Source organism: Notolabrus celidotus, chromosome 8, assembly GCF_009762535.1.
Source record: "Notolabrus celidotus isolate fNotCel1 chromosome 8, fNotCel1.pri, whole genome shotgun sequence".
Lineage (NCBI taxonomy): Eukaryota > Metazoa > Chordata > Actinopteri > Labriformes > Labridae > Notolabrus > Notolabrus celidotus.
This window is the reverse complement of record NC_048279.1, coordinates 22,475,604-22,499,412: the sequence shown is the minus strand read 5'-3', so window position 1 is coordinate 22,499,412 and position 23,809 is coordinate 22,475,604. Positions and strand designations below refer to the sequence as shown.

The 23,809-nt window shown below is 40.3% G+C and overlaps 1 protein-coding gene across 2 annotated transcripts in view; it reads left to right on the top strand.

The window, feature by feature from the left end:
- The window catches only part of kdrl (kinase insert domain receptor like), a 51,940-nt gene extending 35,044 nt beyond the window's left edge, over positions 1 to 16,896 (top strand). The window contains exons 22-30 of one of the 2 annotated variants that reach the window (XM_034690067.1): positions 171 to 268; positions 1,501 to 1,623; positions 1,956 to 2,067; positions 4,181 to 4,280; positions 6,816 to 6,921; positions 9,045 to 9,169; positions 10,710 to 10,788; positions 11,624 to 11,727; positions 14,733 to 16,896. In XM_034690067.1, the coding sequence (XP_034545958.1) occupies positions 171 to 268; positions 1,501 to 1,623; positions 1,956 to 2,067; positions 4,181 to 4,280; positions 6,816 to 6,921; positions 9,045 to 9,169; positions 10,710 to 10,788; positions 11,624 to 11,727; positions 14,733 to 14,919 (1,034 nt within the window). In that variant the 3' untranslated portion in view covers positions 14,920 to 16,896. The remainder of the gene's footprint in view (positions 1 to 170; positions 269 to 1,500; positions 1,624 to 1,955; positions 2,068 to 4,180; positions 4,281 to 6,815; positions 6,922 to 9,044; positions 9,170 to 10,709; positions 10,789 to 11,623; positions 11,728 to 14,732) is intronic. The other variant, XM_034690068.1, reaches the window with a different exon arrangement.
- The last annotated feature ends 6,913 nt before the right edge of the window (positions 16,897 to 23,809 follow it).

Sequence of the window (23,809 nt, the reverse complement as noted above, 5' to 3'; positions counted from 1 at the left end):
AGAATCCTTACTGTTTCCTTCTTTCAGATTTATCAGTCACATATAGAGAGCTGCTGATTACATTTACAAACTAACTTCCTGATGAGGAATGTTAATATTCTCAATTCAGAGTACTCACAATTTGAAAAATGTGCCTCAACTGGGAAACCGTATGTTCTCTTGTTTTACAGAATCTGAGGATTTATATAAGAGAGTCCTGACATTGGAAGATTTAATTTGCTACAGCTTCCAAGTTGCAAAAGGCATGGAGTTCTTGGCTTCACGCAAGGTATTATCTTCTTCACTCAGATCACTGTGGATAAAGAAACTGTTTACACTTATGTTCAGTTCACTAAACAAATTATTCTTCAAGATCCGTTTGTGCTGCATTTCTTTTATATCTGCTTTTAAAATGACATTGTTTTGATATAAGGATGCATATTGTACTGGTTATAGTGCTCATGCTTGTTTAACTGATGTACATACAGTACACAAGAAAGTCAACAGTGTCTCTGTAGCAGCAAACTGATTTACACTGAAAGTACTCAAAAAGGATCCACTCAAAGTTTTTTGTTTTTTTTCCAACTTTATTTGTAGAACATGTTCAACATTTTAGACAGACAGTGTGACATACAACATAAGGTACAAAAATATAGACTAGACATCAGTTGACACACCTGAATGTCAACACCCTTCCCCATCCGCCACCCATTACAAGGCCAGTCAACAGTTAAAAAAAACAACAACAATAATAATACATACATACATACATAAAGAAATAGCAAAATAAAATAATAATGCTAATAAATACATGGAAGAAAACAGTACTATGGTACAATAGACGTATTAGATAAGATAAATAACAAAGAGTAAGTTCAAATTGCACACATCATTCCTCCAATTCCGAGGAGAAATCTAGAGAATGTATATAGTTCAAAAAGGGATCCCAAGTAACATGAAATGATTTCACCAAGCCTTTTAGTGTAAACCTAAGCTTTTCAAGCTTCAAATTATACAGCACCTCGCGGATCCAATGTGAATGTGAAGGGGGATCAACTCAATGTTTTGATGCGTACTGTTACAACCAAGATTAAACATTTGGCTTCACTTGAGTTTAATTATCCGTTCATGTTGCTTTTAACACAACACTCTTAGCTCAACTGTTAATTCCCTTCAGTGTGGAAATGCCCCAATTCCTAAGATGTTTTTCAAACCAGTCTACAGTTCATTCATTTTTCATGTCATTCATAATTTTGGGGTCAGACCCAGTGGGGCTGATTAGAGAAGGAAGCCATTGTTGTTTATAACCTGTTGCAGACATTTTCTTAGCCTGGATATGGAACACATCATCTCCTATTGTAATATCACTGATGACTTGACCATGTGCTGCTCCACATACTGCCAGACTTTATAGCACGCAGAGCTCCATTGTGAAGTTAATTACATGCACACAAAAAAAGTGAACTTATTTATGTAAATGTCGCAATCAGTGAGATGAGTTTTCTTCCTCTTTGTTTTTAGTGCATTCACCGTGATTTGGCTGCACGAAACATCCTGCTTTCTGAGAATAATGTTGTGAAGATTTGTGACTTTGGTCTTGCCAGAGACATCTACAAAGACCCAGACTACGTGCGCAAAGGAGATGTAAGTTCACGCACATATATTAGTATTGCACGTCACAGTTGTTTTTAGTTCTAGTTTTGTCTTAATCTCAAAATGCTCAAAAGTACTCTTGTGAACTGTCGCACGTAAAATAGTGAGCAACCATTTCCTCGGCAGGAAAGATGAGGACTGAATTGAGTCGGCAGTTCCTGGAAAAGTCACCAAAACTAATTGAGATCAGCATTTTCGTTGGAATAATAGATATGGGGAACTTGCTTACGAGGCTAAGTTAGAAAAACGTGTGTGGCAGTAATTAGTCCCCACAGTTGAGATAAGACAGTAAATTATTATTTTTTATCTCCATACCTGAACAGGCGAGGCTGCCGCTGAAGTGGATGGCACCTGAGGCCATTTTTGACAAAGTCTACACAACTCAGAGTGATGTCTGGTCCTTTGGTGTTCTCATGTGGGAGATCTTCTCTTTGGGTAAGTGTCACATCCCAGCATTGACCACTGCTGCTCTTACTGCTCATACTGTTAAACAATACAGGGGCGGAAAGGAAGCAGATAGATAGATAGATAGATAGATAGATAGATAGATAGATAGATAGATAGATAGATAGATAGATAGATAGATAGATAGATAGATAGATAGATAGATAGATAGATAGATAGATAGATAGATAGATAGATAGATAGATAGATAGGTAGATAGATAGATAGATAGATAGATAGATAGATAGATAGATAGATCTTTATTTGTCCATAATAAGGTGATTTGTTGTCACCGTCTGTACAAGAATACATGTATAAAACACAAATAAACAATAAGCATCTACCCAGCCTCACAACAATGATGCACATCATCTCACATATATACACACCAGACACATATAAACACACCGGACACATTACATTGGCATTTTATTTAGCAGTGCTATGGCCGACGGGACAAAGCCTCTGCCAAACCAGGCTCGCCTACAGTAAGGGGATCTGTATCTGAATATATAATGAGCATGGGATAAAAGTACTGAATGTTGAAGTGACAAATGCAATCAACAGTTCAGAAGTATTTATTTGTGAACAGACACGTTTACACTTCTATAAACATGAATGTATTTAAAATGCTTGTGCCAATATTGCCACGTAGTTCACATTCACAAAGCCACATTTGTCCAGAGCCTGGTATGTCAGAGGTACACAAAGTTCTGTTATCTGTTAAGTTCAGGGAAAAGAGTGCATGAGCTTGGTAGACCCACTCGGTGCCCCCGGGTGTAGAGCCTCTCCAGATGCACGGGGTAATAACTGTCTTCTTCCACTGTGTAATTGTGCCTCTGGGACAAAGAGCCTGGGCTCGCATTGTCAGCCTGAAAAAAACTATTTTCATGCCACTCGTGCAAAAAGCATTAGTGAGGTTAGACTGTGGTTTTTAGTACAGGCATGGGACATAAAAAAACAGAGAACACCTCCTATTTAAGTTTTCTTCCCAGCTGCAACACAAACTGACTGTAACCAAGCAGCCAGCTCAGTGTAAAAGTGTTTCCCTGCTGTGAAACCACTGCAGCCTTTAAAACAGCATTGTATGCTGGTCCATGATGGCCTATGTGTTGCAGCACAGAACTCGCCACACGTTTCTAAAGCGAGACTCAACGTGAAATATTGTATGTTTAATGTCACCATGGGAAGCAGGAGAAACATAAGAGTGCTTGTAATAAAGCGGAGAAACAAAGGTGGATGTATTGCTGTTCTTTGCATTTGACTGCCATACAGTGTAGTCACCCGCTGCGGTTTACAGAAAGTGTGTCAAATTGTATGGTCTCTAAATGTAAAGAAGAGTGACGTCACCAGGACACTTGCCTCTTTTTACCTAGCTCGCTTTCTTCTTTTTTCACTCTTTTTGACACGTTCTCACCACATTTTCCCCTAAAGAAACACTTACACATCTGGGTAGCGTTAGCATGGCCTGAAGAATATAAATCAAGAAACAAGGATACAAAACCACCAAGAGAAATGGCCTAAGGAGTGAGCTTTGCAACCTGATCATTTCTGGAGGTCAAAAGTTACAGGGTAACACCAGTTTGTTTTTCAGGTCGCTCTGTGAGCCAAAAGTGTGTCAACTCCATTATGTGGGCTTGAATATCCAAACACTTGTTAGTGTTGTGTCAATGCCAAACAGGGAGCCAGGCCTGCAAAGACCAGATCACTATCATAGAGAATATTATGTCTCATTATAATACAAATGTGATGTCTTTGGCGTGCTGATGTTTTTTTAATAACACAATAAGATACTTACTGGCATAGAGTATAAAACATGATTTGATTATTAAACACAGTTTAGAAGTTTTGTTTGGCTGTGCTATAAAAATGAACAAAATAGCTTAATTACATATACTGTTGAATAAATAGAGTTTTACTTTCAAACTACCTTAAGAAATGTGTGATGGTAAGTGCGTATCCTTCTTCAGGCAACTTTGAGATTGAAATGGCCTTTAAAAGTTACTATCTGGTGGAAACCCAGAGCTGAAAAATCAACACAGACTGTAGATGTTGATTTTACGTTCAGTAACTTTAATTTTTTTCTGTATATGTATACTTTCAGGCGCCTCCCCGTACCCTGGCGTCCAAATCGATGAAGAATTTTGCTGCCGGCTGAAGGAGGGGACCAGGATGAGAGCGCCAGAATATTCTTCCTCTGAAATGTAAGAGTTCCCCTTAAAACTTAACCTCAGTAAAAAAATAAAAAAATCCTGCATGCTGTCAATCTCAAAGCAAAAAGCAAAGTAAACTGTGTGGGAGCATTTACCTGACCGGATTTGCTGATCCTGTATGTCTGTGGACAGAGTGGAAAATGCAGCATTGAAAGCATTTTAATAATAATGCATTTGATTTAAAGGTGCCCCTCTCAGCACTCAAGGTCACCGTACAGGGCACAGTTTAGAAGAACAAAATAAAAAATAAGGCAGATAAAACTCTTTTTGTTGATTTTGAGAAACTAAAATCGCATCGGAGATTTTTTTTGTTTTTGATATCACTAAATAAGTTTTGATTTCCCCAGCAAGGCAGCTTAATACCTCCCAGCTGTATGATTCTCCTCCCAGAGGAGAATACAATGAACATAAAGACAGCAAGTCAGGGGCCCCTATATCAATATACAGCAAAGAGGCATTGTGCCTGTCTCCATTTTTGTGGTTGCCCCATCAGATCAGGGGTACCTGATAAGAACCCTGCTCTGAAACATTAGCTTAGCTCTTAGCTGATTAGCTCCGAAGCGGTGAGCTTGAAGCTATAAGGATTTTCTGACTGACAGGGGTGCAGATGTAACTGGATGTCTGGAGCTCGAGTTCCCCCAAGTGAGGAGAGCCAGAGGCTGAAGGATTTCTTTTTTTGAGAAGGGGTTTGTCGAGGGTGCTGGACATAAATATCTGTGGGAGAACAGAGAGTCCTCTTCTTTAGTGTCAGTGCTGTCAGTCAGTGATGCAGCTACACAAACTTTTCACTGCAATAAAAATACTTGTGTCTAATGTGCAGCTGATCCAGAACCAACCATTACAGTCTGAGCTCTGGGTCTCTCTCCAACATATGTGCATACATACATTGTGTCTGGTTTTAATTTAATTTGACTCTTATAGTCCACAAATCTAATTTGTTTTGAAAGAGCAATGCTGCACTCCTGCTCAATAATGATGTGGTATCTAAAGGTCCTGTGTTTTAACGCAGCTCGTGCCAAGTAAAGCTAACTGAATGAATTTATCATTCTTGCAAAGGAGACAGTGATTGGAAATGATTCAGAAAATCCAAACCAGACTGCAGCTTTCAGTCAGAAGAGGAGATCTTAAGATGTAGACCTGCTGGTGCCAAGAATCTCTTGTACTTTCCATCTCGTACAGTCAGTCCACTGACAAAAATAGAAGTGCAAGATTATATATTTTGCATGCTTATGGCTGTGAGGCCTGCCGCTGATTTAAAGCTCAGATAAAGCCTGCTGATACCACTTTGAAAGGGATGCATAGAAATCCATGCAGAGTCAGAGGGTAAATTCCCCTGATCCCCTGCAGAGGTCTGCACTCTATCACATGTGTCTGTGAGCGCAGGTTTTGACACCTTGACCCCTCACCCCACTCGTAATCTATGAACGATGAGGAGCACAAAAGGTCGTGGGTGGTGTTGAGCAAATAATTTGTGCCACTGCAGCACTGATTCATCAGGAATGTTGCCTGTTAAGTTCCTCTCCGGTCCTGATGCATTGCAGAGGAATGTAGCGGATGCTGCTCAGAGAGTGGGAGGACAATAAAAAGGATGCTCACTTCCCATCCTACCATCCTTGCCCAATTGGACAGAGTAGCTCAGTTCTGCAATACCCCCCTCCTTCAGACAAACCACACTCCCTCAAGATTTGAAGCATGCGGCGGAAGGCTATTTATTCTCATCACAAACCATGCAGGAAATGTGCTTTAAATTGTGCACTCATACATTGTGTCTACCCCCCTACCTCATCAATGATATGAATGAAGGAAGCTATCATGCTGTCCACATCCTGCTTCTACATTAGGAGGGCTACCACCTGGAAGAGTGAAGTCTATGTTCATTAAGGTGGAATCACAGCTGCTCGGCTTCTTTCAGTGAGGCAAGGAGCAGGGAGGACAAACAGAGAGGGGGGGTTAAATGAGAAGCCAAAGGTGAACCATTATACTTCCACATACATAAAACCTAAGCTACTCTATATGGAAACTGGAAACAATAAAAGGGATCCGTCACCTACCGATCCCAATCACTAACATATCGTAAACCAAATTTAAAAAACAGCTGTGGTTTCTAAATTCCCCCTAAAAATAAGACAGACAGCCGTGATGTAAACTCCCACAGAGACTCTGTGTCATACCACATGGGCAGAGACACTGACAGCTTGTCAGAGACCTGAGAGAGGATATGTGCTCTCACCGGGCTTCACACCCAAGACCAGGAGAGAACCAGATACAGCCCCCAGAGGCTCAGCCAGGATCACCTGAAAATAGAAAACAGCATACGCATGAATGTTTTAGATGACTGCTGATTTAAGAGGTGAACCAGATGTGGTCTCTGAATACAAAAAGGTTTGTTTATTGAAGGACTACCAGCGGGTTTTCAGAGTATGAAACCAACTACACCTTCGTTGGCATTAAAATTGTCTGATCAGTATTCTAGAGTTTCACATGTATCTAACCTGGAGTTTGTGATGGGTGCATTCTTGCTTTCAGATATCAGACTATGTTGGACTGCTGGCAAGGAGAGCCACAGGAACGACCCACCTTCACTGAGCTGGTGGAAAGGCTGGGTGACCTGCTGCAGGCCAGTGTGCAACAGGTATGATGAACTAGAAAGATGGACAATAAAATCTAAGTTTGAATGTGTGTTAGAGTTTTGTATTTTCAGCTCATTGAATCACCATTTCAATCAGGAGAGACACATTTTGAAGATTAAAGGTTATTTATTACAACTTAATGAATAATGAAACTTGACAGAAATCTTTGGCGTAAGGACTTTATGGGGATAATTTTGTGAGTGTAGGATGTGTGAATTCAGCAGCAAAAGAAATCCCCCTAGAGTGGTGGTTGATGAATCCTAGGAATTGAGGACTTTGCAGAGACCAGGTGGAGATTGGGAGGTGGAGGGGTGCGCGCCATCAATGTAAGAAGGAACTAGCTGGAGAGAGAGAGACACATTTAAAAAGACAGCAGAAAGTTGATAGGCTGATGATAAGGGCATGCCAGTGAGCTATTGGATGACAGCCGCCGCTGATTAACCAATGACAGCTCCGGAGCGTGCAGCTGGAAGTGGGTGAGCTATTGAACGAGGGAGAGGAGAGTCAAACAACTGCTGTGATTGCTTTTATCAAAGCTGCTTTTATAGTCTTCCTGTCTGAACTTTTAATAGAGCTACATTTTCTAAGTGAATGACAAGTGATAAAATCATATTTAAAGTTGAAATCTCCACATACAGTATTTCAAGAATCCTGAACATACTTTGGCCCCATAGAAAACTCATCACTTGCTCAATGCAATGAGTCTTAAACACTGCATATATTCAGGAAGTAGTGTTGATGGTCAGAGTCCTGCAGCCTAAGAAATATCCAAGGGTGTGCTTAGAGTAACAGAGAGGGGAAATAACACTCAACACAAACACATGATTCTCTTTGAAAAGGCACCATCAGTCTTGTAAGACCGACCTGACTTCAAAGCGCATGGAAAAATAGTGTATTAGTTACTGTGATGTGGCATAACAATGTCTGGTATGGACACAGTGAAATGTCTGAAACTGTTCTCAGTGTGTGGATTGTTTACCTCTGACAGAAAGTTGAACTGCTCTTTGGTCAAACCGGGACAACAAAAATGCACTGTAGGAAAAAATCTGCATTTGATTACCATGCAAACATTTATCCACCTGACATGGTCCAACAAGCCTGATTCACTGCAGCTTGTTGAGTTGTTATGGATGTTAAAACAACATAACACAAAACAGTGCAACAGTGAGCCAGGGTACTCAATTCCAGCAACTATTAAACTGAAGCAGGTCTGTGCTCTCATCACTGGTCCTCGTGATTAAAAAGGAAGTTAGGAAATTAGGAAACAGAGAATGTTAAGTGTAGGAGAAGTAAGATTTAGTTTGGTTTTTCATCAGGCTGTTTCAGATCAGGTGGACTCAAGAAGACATTTGGTTCTTTTTTCCATTCATAGACACAAGGACAGTTTATTTTAGCTCTCACCATCGCCTTTACAAAGAATATTATCTTTTATATTCAGTGTACCTTAAAAAGGCACTTTAAATTACAGTAAAAAAAACCTACTTACTTGGTGAAAGAATAACAACATGATTTTTAAAACGCTGGGAATTTAAGAAAGTGAGGCACTTAGCCCTAACAATCACTGACAATGGGAAACTGATCAAAGCCCTCACAAGAGGAGATCATTTTTCAGTCATCAAGATACCAGTAGTCATGTTTCCACCTCCAGTCACTGAAGAGGATAGGTTATGTGGTTTGTTCATTAATGCAGGCTGATAAGCTCACAAAGAAGAGGAGTCACAGAATACACAGGACTGCATATTATCCAGTGAAATACTCATAGATAAAGACAAGGCCACAAACCCTATCACATGAAAAACTAGATTCTATATGAGTCTGTGAAATGTATCTTCATGAGAAACAAATCAGACCGGACAGCATGAACAGTAAAGGTTTGACTCTTATAAGTAAAACTATTGTTACAGTACAGGAAGGCTGGTCATGGTCTCTGCCATCTCCATCAACCTCATGAACATTGTGTTGAATTTATGAGGCACAACCTTAGTTTCTTTGGATGCCTGCCACAACCTGTGGAAGCATGCGTTTGTGAAGCTGGACGCAGCATTGACCTACTTAACTCTCTCCTCTGTATAGTTTGCATCATGTAAGTCTGTACTCTTATATGTTCTGTCTCCGGTTTATTCAGGAGGGGAAACACTACATACCCATAAACACAGCTCTGCTAGCCAAGGTGGGAGATCCGCCCTCAACTGCACCATCAGAGGAGACGCCGACACGACCTATCTCCCAGCGTGACTCAGGGAACTCCTGGTGAGAATATTAATCATTGTTCATTGAACACTTTATATGAAGAAAGTCACCCGATGCTAATGTTCTTGGACTGATGTTGCTAGATCATCTAACTTTCTTAGCGCTGGGTTATTAATCAGCCACTCTACGCTTTATTTCCTTGATGTAAAAAATTAAAGCTCCTATGAGGATTCTTATCTGGTTATGAAACAGATTTAAATTAATAATCATGACTCCTCATGTCCCAGAAAAATACACTAGACAATAAACGTCAAGATTGATTAATTCTGCATAGTTTTTTTGATGCTTGAACCCGCTGCCAGGGGTAGGTGTCAGACAAAGTGAGCCAAAGCACACTAAATAAAATGTGCTGTTGCATTCTTCAACGTGATATATTTGACTGTTACAAGACAACAGAACTAGATTTTTTTTGTCTGAAAACACTACCAACACATGTATAGAACAAAAACTGCAAAAAAGAGAAGAGGGAATGCTTTGTCCACAAAAATCAGCACAAACCAAAATGTCTTTACAGGAGCTTACTGGTGACCGTTAAAAGGAGTTTTGGTTCTCATTTAAATATTTCATGTATTTTTTAGGATTTAAATGTTGGCAAAAACCCATGAAGAGGAACTAATCGTATTCTACTTTATAGCTACACCCTCAATATTTGCTGCCAAGGCAGTTTTCTTGACTTTAGAAATTGATATCACCACAGAGGCTGCATGGATTTTTGCCGTTAAAATTGTATTTGAAACATCATCTCCTAATTCATCAATCTCTTACTACATCAATGAACACACGGGACCCTTGGGCCATGAGAATGACCCTGGCTGTAGTTTCTTGTCCCTTTTGGCTCATATTTGTTAAACTCCCCAATGAGCTTGTTTGGACATTCGAATGAAATAAATCCTCTTATCTCAAAGATTTGCAAACCTGTCCTCACACTGTTGATGGCAAGCAGTGCCGAGTCTGTTTTGCAAAGGAAATTCCTAGATCAGTTTTTAACATTGCGTTGAATAATATCCAAAACAATTGGTGTTCCCGTGGCGCTCAGACTAAACTCGGCCCAGAGAACATTTATGTCTGACCTGAGGACAATGAGAGTCCTGATGTGCCCATGATAAGAAATACACACACTGCAGCTTGATGGCCACAGAACTTTCAATATTGCAGCTCCTGTGAGGATTTTCACCTAAAACCACAGAGCCGGCTTCAAGGTTTACGTCCACTTAAAATAATATTTATTGAGCTCTTGGGTTTTCACAGGTCCACCAGAGTGTTTATTGAGAAGGTGTTGAAAGGAGCACTGACAGTTACCCCTTAAGCTAAATTAAGCGGTCGTTCCAGCCTCAGAGTGTTGAAATGCAAAGTAAACAAGGTGTGTTTTCAACGTATGACGACGTAGATGCCGCACATTGTTGATTGAAGTGATTAAGTTCCTGCGGTTTTGTAGCCGAACTTTGCTCTGGGATTTAATGTAATCAAACGGATTCTCTAAACAGAGAGAAAACATTTTAGGGTACTCAGGAGATTTACACTGGAAATATTTTCTCACCAGGAACATCAAGATCCGTCCTGCTAGTGTGAAAACCTTCGACGAAGTAACCATGGGATGCGGGACGAATGAGAGCCACGATGTAAGTTTTTCACAACCAGTAACAAGAATCTGGACTTAAAATTAACCTGTGATATTATAACCATGCTGATAACTGTTCATAACATTATATCATTTCTATGTTGTCATGCCATGTGGAGTCCCACAGGGGGCTGTATTTGGCCCCATTTCATTGAGTTTGTATCTGCGACTCATCTGCCTTATTTTTAGTTACTTCATCGCTGTAACTATTGATGTTTAGGATATGAAATGTCTCAACATGTTGTTATAATGTAAAAATCCAGGTTCCTTACACTGCTGGTTTCAAAGACTGAATGCATCATTTTCCAAGTTTTTCAGTCTTTCTATTTAATGATTGGAATATTTGTTGGAAAATGTACATCGGTCCCATGGAGTTCCTAGATGTTTTTGATTGCATTTTAAGCCCTTATCAGTTCTGCTATATCTATTAAGCCTTGCACAACTCGCAATATTAGCTACAACACTGTGGAACAAATTTGAGGTCACTAGAAGATAAGCTTAGTTTTTTCTGGGTTTCAGGAGTCACAGGCATAGTTATAAATAGGTGGTCTAGTATGGAGTGTGACTTTTGAGAGAGAACAACTTAAAAACATTAGCTAAACCCACATTTTAAACAAGGATTGTATGATGTTCATTAGATTCTAGTCAATTTAACCATTCTGGACCTTCACCTGACTATTTTTATTCATCATTATTCCTTGCTGTTAACATGTTAAGTGCTCTGTAAATTGTTTTTGAATCATTCTTGAGATATAATATTTACTTGCCTACAAACTTGATATGAAATTATTGATTAACTCCATTGATTCACTCTGTTTCTGCATGATCATCATCAGGGCAGTCAGTCGGACAGTGGGATGGGCCTCTCTTCTGACAACATGAAGACTCTGAAGCGCCTGGAGTCGCTTGCAGGCCGACCTCTGAGCATCATGGCTCTGGCGTAAGTACACCACACCTCAGTGTACTCGTCTAAGCAACCAGCACACACAAACCCAAAGGAAGGGTCTGCAGAATACCTGCTTAGAAACCTCCCCACTGTGCTGGAATTTAGACACTAAAACTGTCATACACACACACAAGTTTCTTCTGCCCTTAAAAGACGTCGGCGGCCAGTTTTCCCTTTAGTCTGGGGCAGCCATGCATGAGGGACAAAGGCGGAGTGGGCGGGAAAAAGCTTGAAGGTGACAAAGTGAAGGACTGAGCACAAAAGCAGCATGGTTTCTTCACTTGAGGTTTGGCTGTTTTAAAAGCTAGCACTAAAAGTCTTTTGTTTTCACTGAGAGAGTCCTGAATGAGATACCTCCCAGACAGACTTAACATATGAGTCATGGCTGTCTGCTATAATGCAATGCAACGTAACAAACACACAAGCTCAAAGGAGCGACCTCAGCCTGAAGTCTTCACTCCAAAATCCCAAGGATCATTATTAGATGACTTCAAGATCCTGCACCCTGCCAAGAAACATATATGGAATGATCATACAGGACAACAACAAAAACACTGCAACAATATGGTCTTACTTTAGAGTTTATTTGAGGATAGAGTCAAGTATCTTTAAATCTTTTTCTCATGTGTGCTTCTGTAGCTTACAGCAGGTCATTTACAGGTTCAAATCTCTGAGCTGAGTACTTGTGCTTTTAAGGTTGTGGTATTTTTGCTGTTCCCTGCACAGAAGCACCAATAATGTACCTTCAGAGTATCGCAGCTTTCACATTAAAGACTGTAAGGAGGAACAGCAGGAGAGATTTTGTCCAAAGCAGATCTTTATGTTCCCAAAATCTGCCAGATGAGGAGTAAGGCGTACAAATTGAGGGGAAAACTGATACCTGCTTACAATGCTCTTTAATTCTCATAACTGAAACTGAAGTGGAGGCTACAATCCTGGGCACGGCCCTGCTCCTGTCCTCAGGGCTCTGCATGAATCAGTCCAGGCTTGTGGAAAATGATCTACATCTAGAGCAGACAACTCCCTTCCAGGGATGCCACACAATCACCACCACCTTTGAACCTAAGAGAGTTTGAAAGGTCCTCCCCTGCTAGCTTAGCCCTGTGCTCTTCTTCTTTATCTGTTGCCCCCTCAGCTCTCTTCTAGCCTGATGACTTTAGCATGTAGCACATAACACAGCTCCTCCACACAAACGAGTTGTTCAGGTTTTTAAAATACAAAAAAAAACACAATGGATGAATTGTTTTTTCTAAGGATAAAAGAGATTTAACCCTGACTCTAACGTTTCCTGTGGCTCAATCGCCAGTAAAAACCCCACCCTGGTGCCTGGCATTGGCATGGCAACTCTGTGCCATTGTTCACTGTTTTGATGCCTGGTTTACCAGGTGGTTATTCACCAGGACGGCATTCCTGTACAGCGGCGTCACTTCCCCCCACTGGGTGTTGACCCCTTGGCCTCGAGAGGGGAGCTTGGGAAACCCTTAGCAACCTCCAAAGACAATAAGAGGCAATTACTCATATTCTGAGGGCCAAATGAAGCAGAAAATCCCGGGATGATTGATTATATTATATTTGAATGAGGAAAGGTTTGACTGATTGTATGGCTCTACAAGGGGCATGTCTTACACCAAAGAATATCATAACAGCCCTCTATTGTGAGAGTCAAGAATAGGAGAAAAGTGTTTATATAATGCACAATAACTATAAGAACTCTGTCATCTCTTAAGGATAGTTTCTGTCTGCTTTCAAACAAGGAGAGAATCTACTTGCATCTCTTCCCATCATTAACTTTCACTGCTGCCAGGATCTAAAATTATCTGATGATCATTTTCTTGATTTCTCACAACAGATAAATATTTTGTCTGTAAAATGTCAAAAGATCGAAATCCTGTCATGTTTTATCCAAACAACACAAAAAGTATTCACATTACATTGACACAGTGGTATTACACAAGCAGCAACCTCCAGCCGTGATGAATGAAGCGGATGCAGAAGTGCTAAAAACTGAAGTTCTTCAAGTGTCCTGTTAAGGCTAGGTCTGGAAGCACCGGAAACACATACACACCCATTCAAAAATCACAATCTTTACAGCATAATTTAACATGTTTACAGCCTGGTACTAAAAACAGTTTTAATCTGAATAGCTAATTTCCCTCAGCACACACTGTACAGGGGTCCATGTTTTTTTTAACTTAGTAGTTCAGAAGATTCAAGGGATTCAAGGTTTTTTATTGTCATACCAACACAAGCTGTCGCATGATATGGAACGAAATTTTGTTTCTCAGCTCCCATATAAAGCCACAAATAACACACAAATTAAAAAGGAAGACAACAGTAATAAATATAAAAATATAAATACAAATATAAATGTTGTGCATGGACTGCTTGAGTTCTTATGTCACAGTGCAATTGAATGTGCAAGTGTACGATGTGCGAGTTTTGAGGTTGTCCGTTGTAGTACTGTTCATATCAGAGTCTGTGCTGCTGGGAGCAGCCGAGACTACAGAGCACCACCAGAGTTCAGCAGTCTTACAGCCTCAGGAAAGAAGCTGTTCCTCATCTTAAGATATTAAGATGATAAGTTTTTCATAATAAGAGGCGCAGCTGAGTTGACTGACAGGTATGCATCCTGTAGCTGTTAGCCATGTGGATCAAAGCCCCCCTCAACACCACCTCTTTGCCTCATGATAGATCGACCGAAGATAGGTTGAGTCAGCATTTCCAATATGGCAACCGTGGACGATAGGCTTCAAAACTCTGCTTCAGAAACAAATGAATGATGTCACAGAGACTATATCCATTTATTATACAGTCTATGGTCTTACATCTTTTGGAAGATTATTTCAGGTCTGTTCTGCATAATAAAAAATTGCTTTTCCGTGTTTTGTTTTCCTCCTTGGGACGTCCAAGTGGACCACCATCAGGCCAGTCTCACATGTCCTCAGTGTCCTTGGTGGTTCTTATGTCACAAACATGGTATTTCTCTGTCTGTGTTTCAGGATGAAAGCGGTGAGTAAGAGTAAAGAGTCTGTGCTGAGTGACACAGAGAAGGAGAAGTACCCCCCCACAGTCCCTAACCTGGACTTCAGTCTTGATGACTCAACGCTGGACGACTCGGCCCTGGAGTGCCACAGCCCGCCACCTGACTACAACTATGTAGTGCGCTACTCCACCCCACCTGTGTAACCTACAACTGCAGGCCTTTACTTTGTTCCCTCCTCTAGTTTTGACTCTTATCTCTGGACTGTAATGTAGCAAAGTCTGAAAGGAAACACACGAGATATCCTCTTAGAAGTGTTCAAACCGCTCGACTGTTACTTCTGCATCTCCCAACTTCCAGGACGTTTTCTCTCCCACAAAAGGAAACCTGCAGTCTGTTGATTTCTCTCCAGCTTCTAGACGTAGGTTGATCTTAATGCTGCTGGTCCCTCCAACATTCACTGTGATGTATCAAACAGGTGAAAACTGGCTCAGGTATCTCTTTCAACTGTGAAAAACAAGACACAATGATCCCCAATGAACTGCAGAACTGAACAAACTCCATCCTCTGAGGTGAAGAATTACATTCAATACAAAAAAAGAAGAATTGCTCATGCTTTATGTGTTTTAGTGGAATAGAAAAGTGAACATTTGAAAGTATTTTTGGGGGAAAGAGAAACTGTTTGTCTGTTGTGGCTCTTATGACGGTTATAGTTATGCCAAAAAATGAATTTTGCTGAAACCGCTCGACTGTTACTGTTAAAAATTGAGAAAGCTAAAAAGCAGCATTGATTTATTATGTAAAGCTTCTTAATTGAGGTGCTCCAGTATTAAAATGATCAGCTTGAATCACTCAGGTTGACCCTGAGTGAGGGAGGAAAACACTGTCATGTAGAGGTGGATGTGTGCTCAAGTTCTCCAGGTTTGAACAAATCACAGATTAATGAAGGTTTATGGAGGACACAGATTGGAGCTGCAATAAAGACCAGACAAGGTTGAATTTAACATCACAACTCAGCCGTGAAACCATTTGAATGAAGAGTCACTATGCGAGGATTCCTCCTCCTCCTCATGGTGAAGCTTTAACATGGGCTTATTTTGTTCTGAATTGAGAAGAGGGTTAGATTTGTGTGTTTTGTTTAAAAATTGAGTTAGAAACATGAGATTAGAAAGTCATAGGAACAGTTTAATCACAAAGCACTAGTGACAAATATGTATTTATTTAGACTTTAAACACTGCCAGTAATTAATCCATTTTATTTTGATTTGTATTTGTAAATTAACCAAAAGGTCTTCCAGCTCAGTCTTCCTGGTATCCACAAGGACTGTCACCATGTTTCACTCCACATGTGCGTGCTGTTTGTGCTGCTGTATTCACTTCTGGTAAAGCTGGGGGATCATGCTCCTGCAGGAACATGTATGCAGAGTGTTAGTAAAGCTTGCAGGGCAGGCTTGGAAAACAAACAAAAAACCTCTTCATGTGTTTGAAGTTAGCATCAATTTGCTCTGGTTCACCGTTTTAATGTTTGAACATGCAAAACCTCCTGTTCTGACAGCATTGTATTTGTTTTCTGATGTACTGAAAGTTCTGTGGACCAAACCTTTATCTACACACCTTGTAGAAACCACTGAAGAAGACAAAGAAGAGTGTTTGTGAACTACAGTGTTAAGTGGACTTTTTGAACCCCTGTGTGTTTCCAAAGGATGTTTTATTTTTGACCAATTTGTATTGTCAATGTTGAAAAGAAGTGATTATGCACTGATACTTTATATCAAGTATAATTTTGTATTCTAAAGGTATATTATTGTAAACAGTGTTGAGGGTCACGTTACAAAGATTTTTTGATGTGTTTTTATTTAACTTTTAATAGTAGTATATAATAGGACATTAACATTTGCAGCATTTGTTGTATTATTTTTGTCATGTTTCATATCCTGAGTATGTTCCTCAATTTCAAGGTAACTGCTTCACAATAGTCAAATAAGGCAATGTACTGTATTTACATTTTATTACATTTCTTCAAACGTAACCACGACTAATTCAACCTGCAGCAGCTCAAACCATCGTATCTTCTTCTGTTTTGTTTAGTAGTGTAACAGGTTAGTTTAATGGAAGATCCCCAACACTGTAAACTGAGCATATGAAGTTCATAAATGAATAAAGATCTATATATTTATACATTACTCTCAGTCCTGACTCTTAAGTGCTTCAAATGAGACCAATGTACTGTCAGATATTAAACTGAAACATGGCATAGGAGGCTTGTGTAGACATTCATGGTCCTCAGGGGCTGAATCCTTGTCACCCTTATGATCCCACTGACATTTTATTTTGAGGCTAAGATGAGTGGTTTGTTGTTATCCCAATATCTGTAGTTCCATCATCAGGTTAAGCTCAAGATTTATGAAATGTAGTTGTATTTGCAATGACTACGGCCTCACAAAGCTGCCAGTATGGATGTAGAGTCTTGTTAAGATAGTATGAAGTTGAACCCATTTTCATTCATTTGAGTCAGCTGTATCACACCAGAGGGAGTGCTGTTATATTCTATATGGTCTTTTTGGCCTCATAAAATAACACCAAACACTTGTTTTAACACCCACCCCTCAAAAAAAGGGTAAAATATATAATCATCTTAAGTTGCTTCTTTAAAATAGATACAATAGAGCCCATGGATAACTGTCCACAGTCATAGTCTTCTTGAGAGCTTGACAGGCATCAGTCTTAAAAAGGAAGTAACGTCGATATTGGCTGTTTTTACATTGAGTTAAGGGAAGCACTGTTACAAACATCTACCGTCACTTCGTCTTTTTACTTTCACAATGAATCTCACAACAGCTTATAATGATGTCTGATTTTACTGATGTTTGTCCTGTTACTATCTCCAATCCTGGAACATTAGCCCCACTCTTACGCCAACAAGGCATGACAGGTACAACATCCCTTTTTCATCATTCAGTATAAATGGGGCTACAAGTTGCATTGAATGCAGCACTACCAAATAGCGATGGTCTTATAACCGGTTGTAGCATTTGAATCATCTTTAGGGGCCTGATACAGTTATTCAAAATGGAAAGAAAATTTGTGGTTGCAAAAATATTTTTCCCCTTGATGTCCTTTCAATCATCTCAAGACCCATTGGTTTTATCTTTCAGCCCTAAAGAGCATCCTGACCCTCATGTTGGGAACCACTGGCACCAGCAAATTTGAACAAAGGCCTGAGACTGTTCTTCAATGTAATTGCATCGAACCGTTGTGATTATTCCTACTGGCATTATTTGACCTGAATTAACAATGTGTTTGGTTTACACTGAGCAGTCAGTGTTCGGCCCCTCTGCGGCTCCTCAGGTCGTGAGAGACACACTTCCCATCCAGGACAAGGTGTCGGCAGCCTGTCTGTCACTGCAGGACAAAGCCTACCAGAGCAGGAGAGGAAGGAACTCTTAATCATCCTGGTCAGGACCGGAGGACGCCACACACAGGGCTTCCTCTGAGGGCGCCATGCTCCCCACCACCACCACCCCCGCATGCTTACCGGCACACTGGGTGTGTCAGAGGGGACCAGAGGACAGGTTGAACTCGACTGTCTCCGCTTGTCCTCAGAGGATTTACTGTTTACTGTAAGGTGAGCAGCAAATGTCACAGCAAAGCACACATCAACAACCTCTGACTATTTCCGGTATATGAGATACAAAGAAACAAGGGAAGGATGTAGGAGGGGAAGGGGGTAGCAACTGTTTTTTCTTTTCTTCTGGTAACAAACAGGTTTGTGTATCTTTAACTACACACAGTATTTTTCCATACAGGCAAAAGAACAAGGGGTATCCGTCTCTTTAGTTTTGGGAACACGGTCTGAAGGCAACGCTGCTCAGATTTTTTTTAAAACACTAATTAGTCCAAGTGAAGGCGTCCAAAAGATGACTACATTTGCCTCTGAAATGAATGAAAGTATAAGGTAGCAAAAATGGAGAAGTGCTACTTCAATTTTGAACTGAAATATGGAATTTGGGGTAACATTCTTAGTGTCCACCACTTCAATCCAGTGTCCTTGGCGTTTAAAGGTGACACTACGAACTTCAGTAAATCTTTTCTTAACTTGTATTACTTCAGAGCATGTAAAAGTTGCTCTACGTTGACGAACATTAAACAGCTTTCACGTATTTGTGGATGACAAGTGAATGGGATACATTTTACTATTAGAGCTTCAGGAACTAGTATGGAGTATTTTAATACCCTGGTATTCTAATTCAAGTTAATGATCTGCGTGCATTCTCAAACACTGCACCTGGGCATGATAATATTGTTTCAAGAGACATAAAGAAAATGTGAAATTAGCCTCAATTGAGTAATAAAAAGCCAGTCACTGAGTGTGGGAATAGGCATGAATGAAAAAATAACTTGGAATTACGATGTCATGACCTGAAAAACTCCTCGTTATTGTTCTGTGATCAGAAGTATCACAGGTTACACTCATGAAACATAAATCTGTCATCAGGAGCAGCAACGCAGGATATGAGTAAAAGAAATGAGAAAAATACTTTAAAGTGTTTTGGCATGAACATCCGTCCTATAAGACGTTATTGAAGTCAGATTTTAATAATATAGGTCAAAGTCCAGACTCACGGCTTTGTTATAGAGGACCTAACAGTCTGAGAAACATATGGCACCAAATATCTCCAGACTCAGGCTAGATAAGGAAAAATACACAGAAATAAACTTTAACCGAGAACAAAAGGGGTAAAAACCTTTAATCCTAATGATCAGAGATGTTGTGTTAGTTAAAAGTACCACACCCTCTGCAGTCTGTTTTTTCACCCTCATTAGACAATTGAATTTATCAAAACGACCTCTCAGTTCTCGCACACTTCCAAAGCTTCTTCCCAAAGCAAACAGAGCTGGAGAAACACTCTGGCAATCATTAATGAATGGGCGTTGATCAATCCAGGGAACCTCGGAAATTACTCCAAAAAACATCCGCGGTTCAGCTGAATCTGTGCAGCTTGAAATCCAATCAAACACTGATTTGGCACAAAGACCCCCACACCTCCCCTCGCCCTATTTAAACCACCTCACAATGCCTTTCCCAGACCCCTGCCCAACAAGGTGAATGGAGGGTCGGTCACATCCGCGTGTCTCACCCAAATGTACAACAATGAGCCGGATACTGTCCCCTTAAAATATCAAACTTCAGTCTTTAACAAGCAGAGTAGAAGACTGAACAACAACACATACGGCTAAATTAAGATACTACTGCAATGGGATTCAGCAATGGGCTGTGGGGCAAGGGCTAGGAGTAAAGACAGACCTGACAGACATCAGATCAGCGGCACGTTAATTTAATTTCTTCTCTGGTAGCTATGTAAATGTCTGACATAGAGGTCCTGAAGTGTACAAAGTGTGATTGAAAAAAAACACAACAAAAAATATGACAATACTTTTACTGCCTTAAAGCTGCAATGTGTAGACATAGGAATATTCAGCAATATCTAGTGGTCAGATTCTGGATTGAAATGCTCCATTGCTCACCCCTCCTGTTAGTGAAGCTCCAGAAGTGATGGTCGCCATTGAGGGCAAGAAGCTCCTGTGATGTAAGTATCATTCTCCATTTGTCAAGTTTTTAATACCAAAAATTTTTATATATACATTTTTTTTGTGCGTAACAACAAACACTTTCTTATTTCATGTTCTCTAACCGGTCATTTTTGGTGACCACTCACTAAATACAAAAACGTGTATAGCCATTACCAGTTTGTCAGTTCTGTGCTGCTTTAGAAACATGGTGTTGCAAGATGGCAGCCACAGTGGAATACTGTAATGTTTAAATGTAGTTTAATGAACTAAAATAAATACATACATGCAAACTGAAGTTGAATAAAATATCTAGTTATGCTCCATTCTCTATTTTTGTGTGATTTGTTTGTTTTGGTATGGTTTTTACTTCTAGGTGTCTGACCTTCCAATGGGATATGCAATGAGTTGTGTTATGTAGCTAACGGTAGTATATGCTGGTCATTTCTCCCTGATGCCATGTTCCGGAGAAGCTGAAATGCCATTATGATGTTGTACTATTGTGATCCAGGTTTTCAGTCTAATAAACTTGAGGTGTCTAATGAATCTTTATCTAGTCACTGCTGCTAGTTTGATCAGCAACTAAAAATGGTGATAAGCTAAAAGGTAATTTTGCTACATTTCAAGTTAAAAGTTAATCTATAGGCTACAGTCAGAACCATAGACTGTATAAAATATGGACGTAGTATCCGTGACGTCACCCATCTGTTCCTGAGCGCTGTATTGAAGCCATAGACTGTAAAAAGTATGGACGTAGTATCCGTGACGTCACCCATCTGTTTCTGAAGAGCTGTTTTGAGACCAATCGGCTGCGGCAGCCATATTGCTTCTGTCGAGCCAGTGTGACGTAAAGAGGCGGGCTTTGAGCCTCCTAGCCAACAGCTGCAGTGTTCCTGCAGGCAGCTGTGTCTCTCATTGGAAGACTGGTAATCTCAATATCTTCGAAATTGCCGAATTAGAAAAAAATTCACCCCCCTCACAGTGAGAGGACGTCGAGAAATTAGCTATTCAGACTACACTCATCTTTTGTACCAGGCTGTAAACATGTTTATTAATGCTGCAAAGATCGTCTGTTCCCCATTCATGTGTATGTGACTTCCGGTACTTCCGGAGCCAGCCTCAAGCGGATCCTCGATGAACTGCAGCTTTTAACACTTCCGCATTGACTCATATTTTTAGACCGGAGGTTGCCGCTTGATTGAAGCCAATCGGCAGTGGCAGCCATATTGGAAATGCGGAACTCAACCAGTCAAAGTGTGACGTAAAGAGGCGGAGTGTGAGCCTCCTAGCTAACAGCTATGTGCTCCCGTCTGGGAGTCCCGTCAGTCATGTCCTTATTTGTAATCTTAATGTCTTCTGAACCGTCGCATTAGAAAAAAATTACCCCCCCCCCCCCCACAGTGTGTGCTGATAGTGAAATTAGCTACGTAGAGCCAAGACGTTTTTTGAACCAGACTGTCAACATGTTTATTAATGCTGCAAAGATCATCTTTTTTGAATGGGCGTCTGTGTGGTTTCTGGTGTTTTGGCAGCCAGCCTCAAGCGGATTCTCGGTTAATTGCAGTTTATAACACTTCAGCATGGGCTTCATAGTTTGAGACCGGAGTTTGCCGCTTGGTTCAGCTATTTACTAGCTAATATTGCTTTTAACTAGAAAGTGAAAGCTAACTATGTTTGGCAGTGATTCAAGATATAGGATGAAAAGTGTAACCTATTATCTAAATTACACAGGAACTTCATGTAAACAAGCAGTAAGCTAAGAAGAGGCTAAATGCATTAGTTAGTGTTTGTTCTGTATTAGCTAACAGTTTTCCAAATATGTTGTATTTGTTACTTAAAATGGTACAGTGGCCCAGCATTTTGACAAATAGATGTTATTTCAGTCACTCATAAGACTGTGTCCAATTTAATGCTAACAAATGAAGTTAAGGTGTTAACTTAATTTCAGGAGCAGGACCACGCCTAAACCACACCCTCAATCACCTGACAAGCCTACTTAAACGTAGCCAGCCTACTCCAACTGCTTGTCCGTGATTCTTCAACCCACCCTCCCTCACCTTACTCTACTGCACTTAGCCTTTTTCCTTATCCTCTCCTACTCAACTTGTGCTCGCTTCTTCTATGTCCTTGTCCACTTCCAGGTACAACCTGGGTCAAGATCAACTCCGGCAGGATAACACTGAGACAGAACCCCCATCCTGAGTCTCCTTCAACTAATTCTTTAAATGTTCAAACTTTTATCCTTGTGTGGCATGGTCTTTGCTAGTGAAGTGAGGGACAACAAGAGTGTGAGCACAGATGAAATAAGGAACAGTGTTTGTGTAACAATGAGGGTAACAGTTTTAGTGATCACACACTACTTAATGAGGTAATTTAACAACATTTGTTTTTATTTTGTTTGAGAGACCACCTAGCAGCAATGATTTATTACTTATCTATAGCATCAAGAACCAAATCAACTTTTGGACCTCCAGCTGTGTAACTTCTGCCAAATTATTAATCATGATCTAATGTTCTTGGAATTTTTATTCCATAAAAATCATGTCAGGAATTCTAAAAGCTTAGAATTCTGGATGAGCGACTCAACGGCATGAATCTGTGACAACACAATTCCAACTTTTTTTAACGGATCTCCTCAAAATACTACAAAAAGTCATGAAGCTTTTGTTGTTGGTTTGTACTTCAATTCAACAGGGAGGCATGCCAGTGGAATAAGATAATAAATATTTCATGATGTCCGCTTCATCCACAGCATATGTTCCCCTCCTGTGAGCCTCTGTTTGTTTACTGATGACAAACAGGAGGCAGACATACACCAGATAAGATCCATGCAACTGATCACTCTTGCTTTCTACGGTTCACTAACATGTCTGACCTTATGTGGATTTTCTGACTTCAAATAGTTTAGAGAACTTTAAAAAAAAAAATAAAAAATCAGCTCTTCACATCAGGAGCCGTCAGATTCATCAACACCCATTCAAAGAGCAAAAATGCACTGACCATCACACCCTCTTGCCTACTTTATTTACTCTCCTGGTGGGGGGTAAAGGTTGTGCAGAGGGCTCATGCACCAGGAGGGCCTGGGAAAATACCGTCCTCAGTGGCATAATTAATGTGAACATGGTGAGGCGATTTTGCAGATCAGAAGCATCGTTTTGTCCCTGCTTCTCTGTCAGGGTTTGAAGTGGCTGGGTTGTCTGTCAGCCTCTCTTCTGTTCAGTGGCTTCTTTTGCAGATTGAAATAATCCCTACAATGTGTCCAAATACGGGACATCAGGACCTCCTGTTTGCTGCCTCAAGCATCATTTAAATGTGCGGTGACTGGCTTTGTTTTTTAGTTCTTTAAATTGTTTGCACCTGTAATAATTTTAAACCATGCAAGCTGTATGATGGTCTGTTGGGTATAACGTTTTAATCTGGACTGTAATTAACAAACTGATATTAAATGGATTCTTGTGACATTTGGTGCAAAGCTCAGTCATGATCCTGGTATAATTTGTGGCTTATCCTGGAAAGTCTCAACAACTT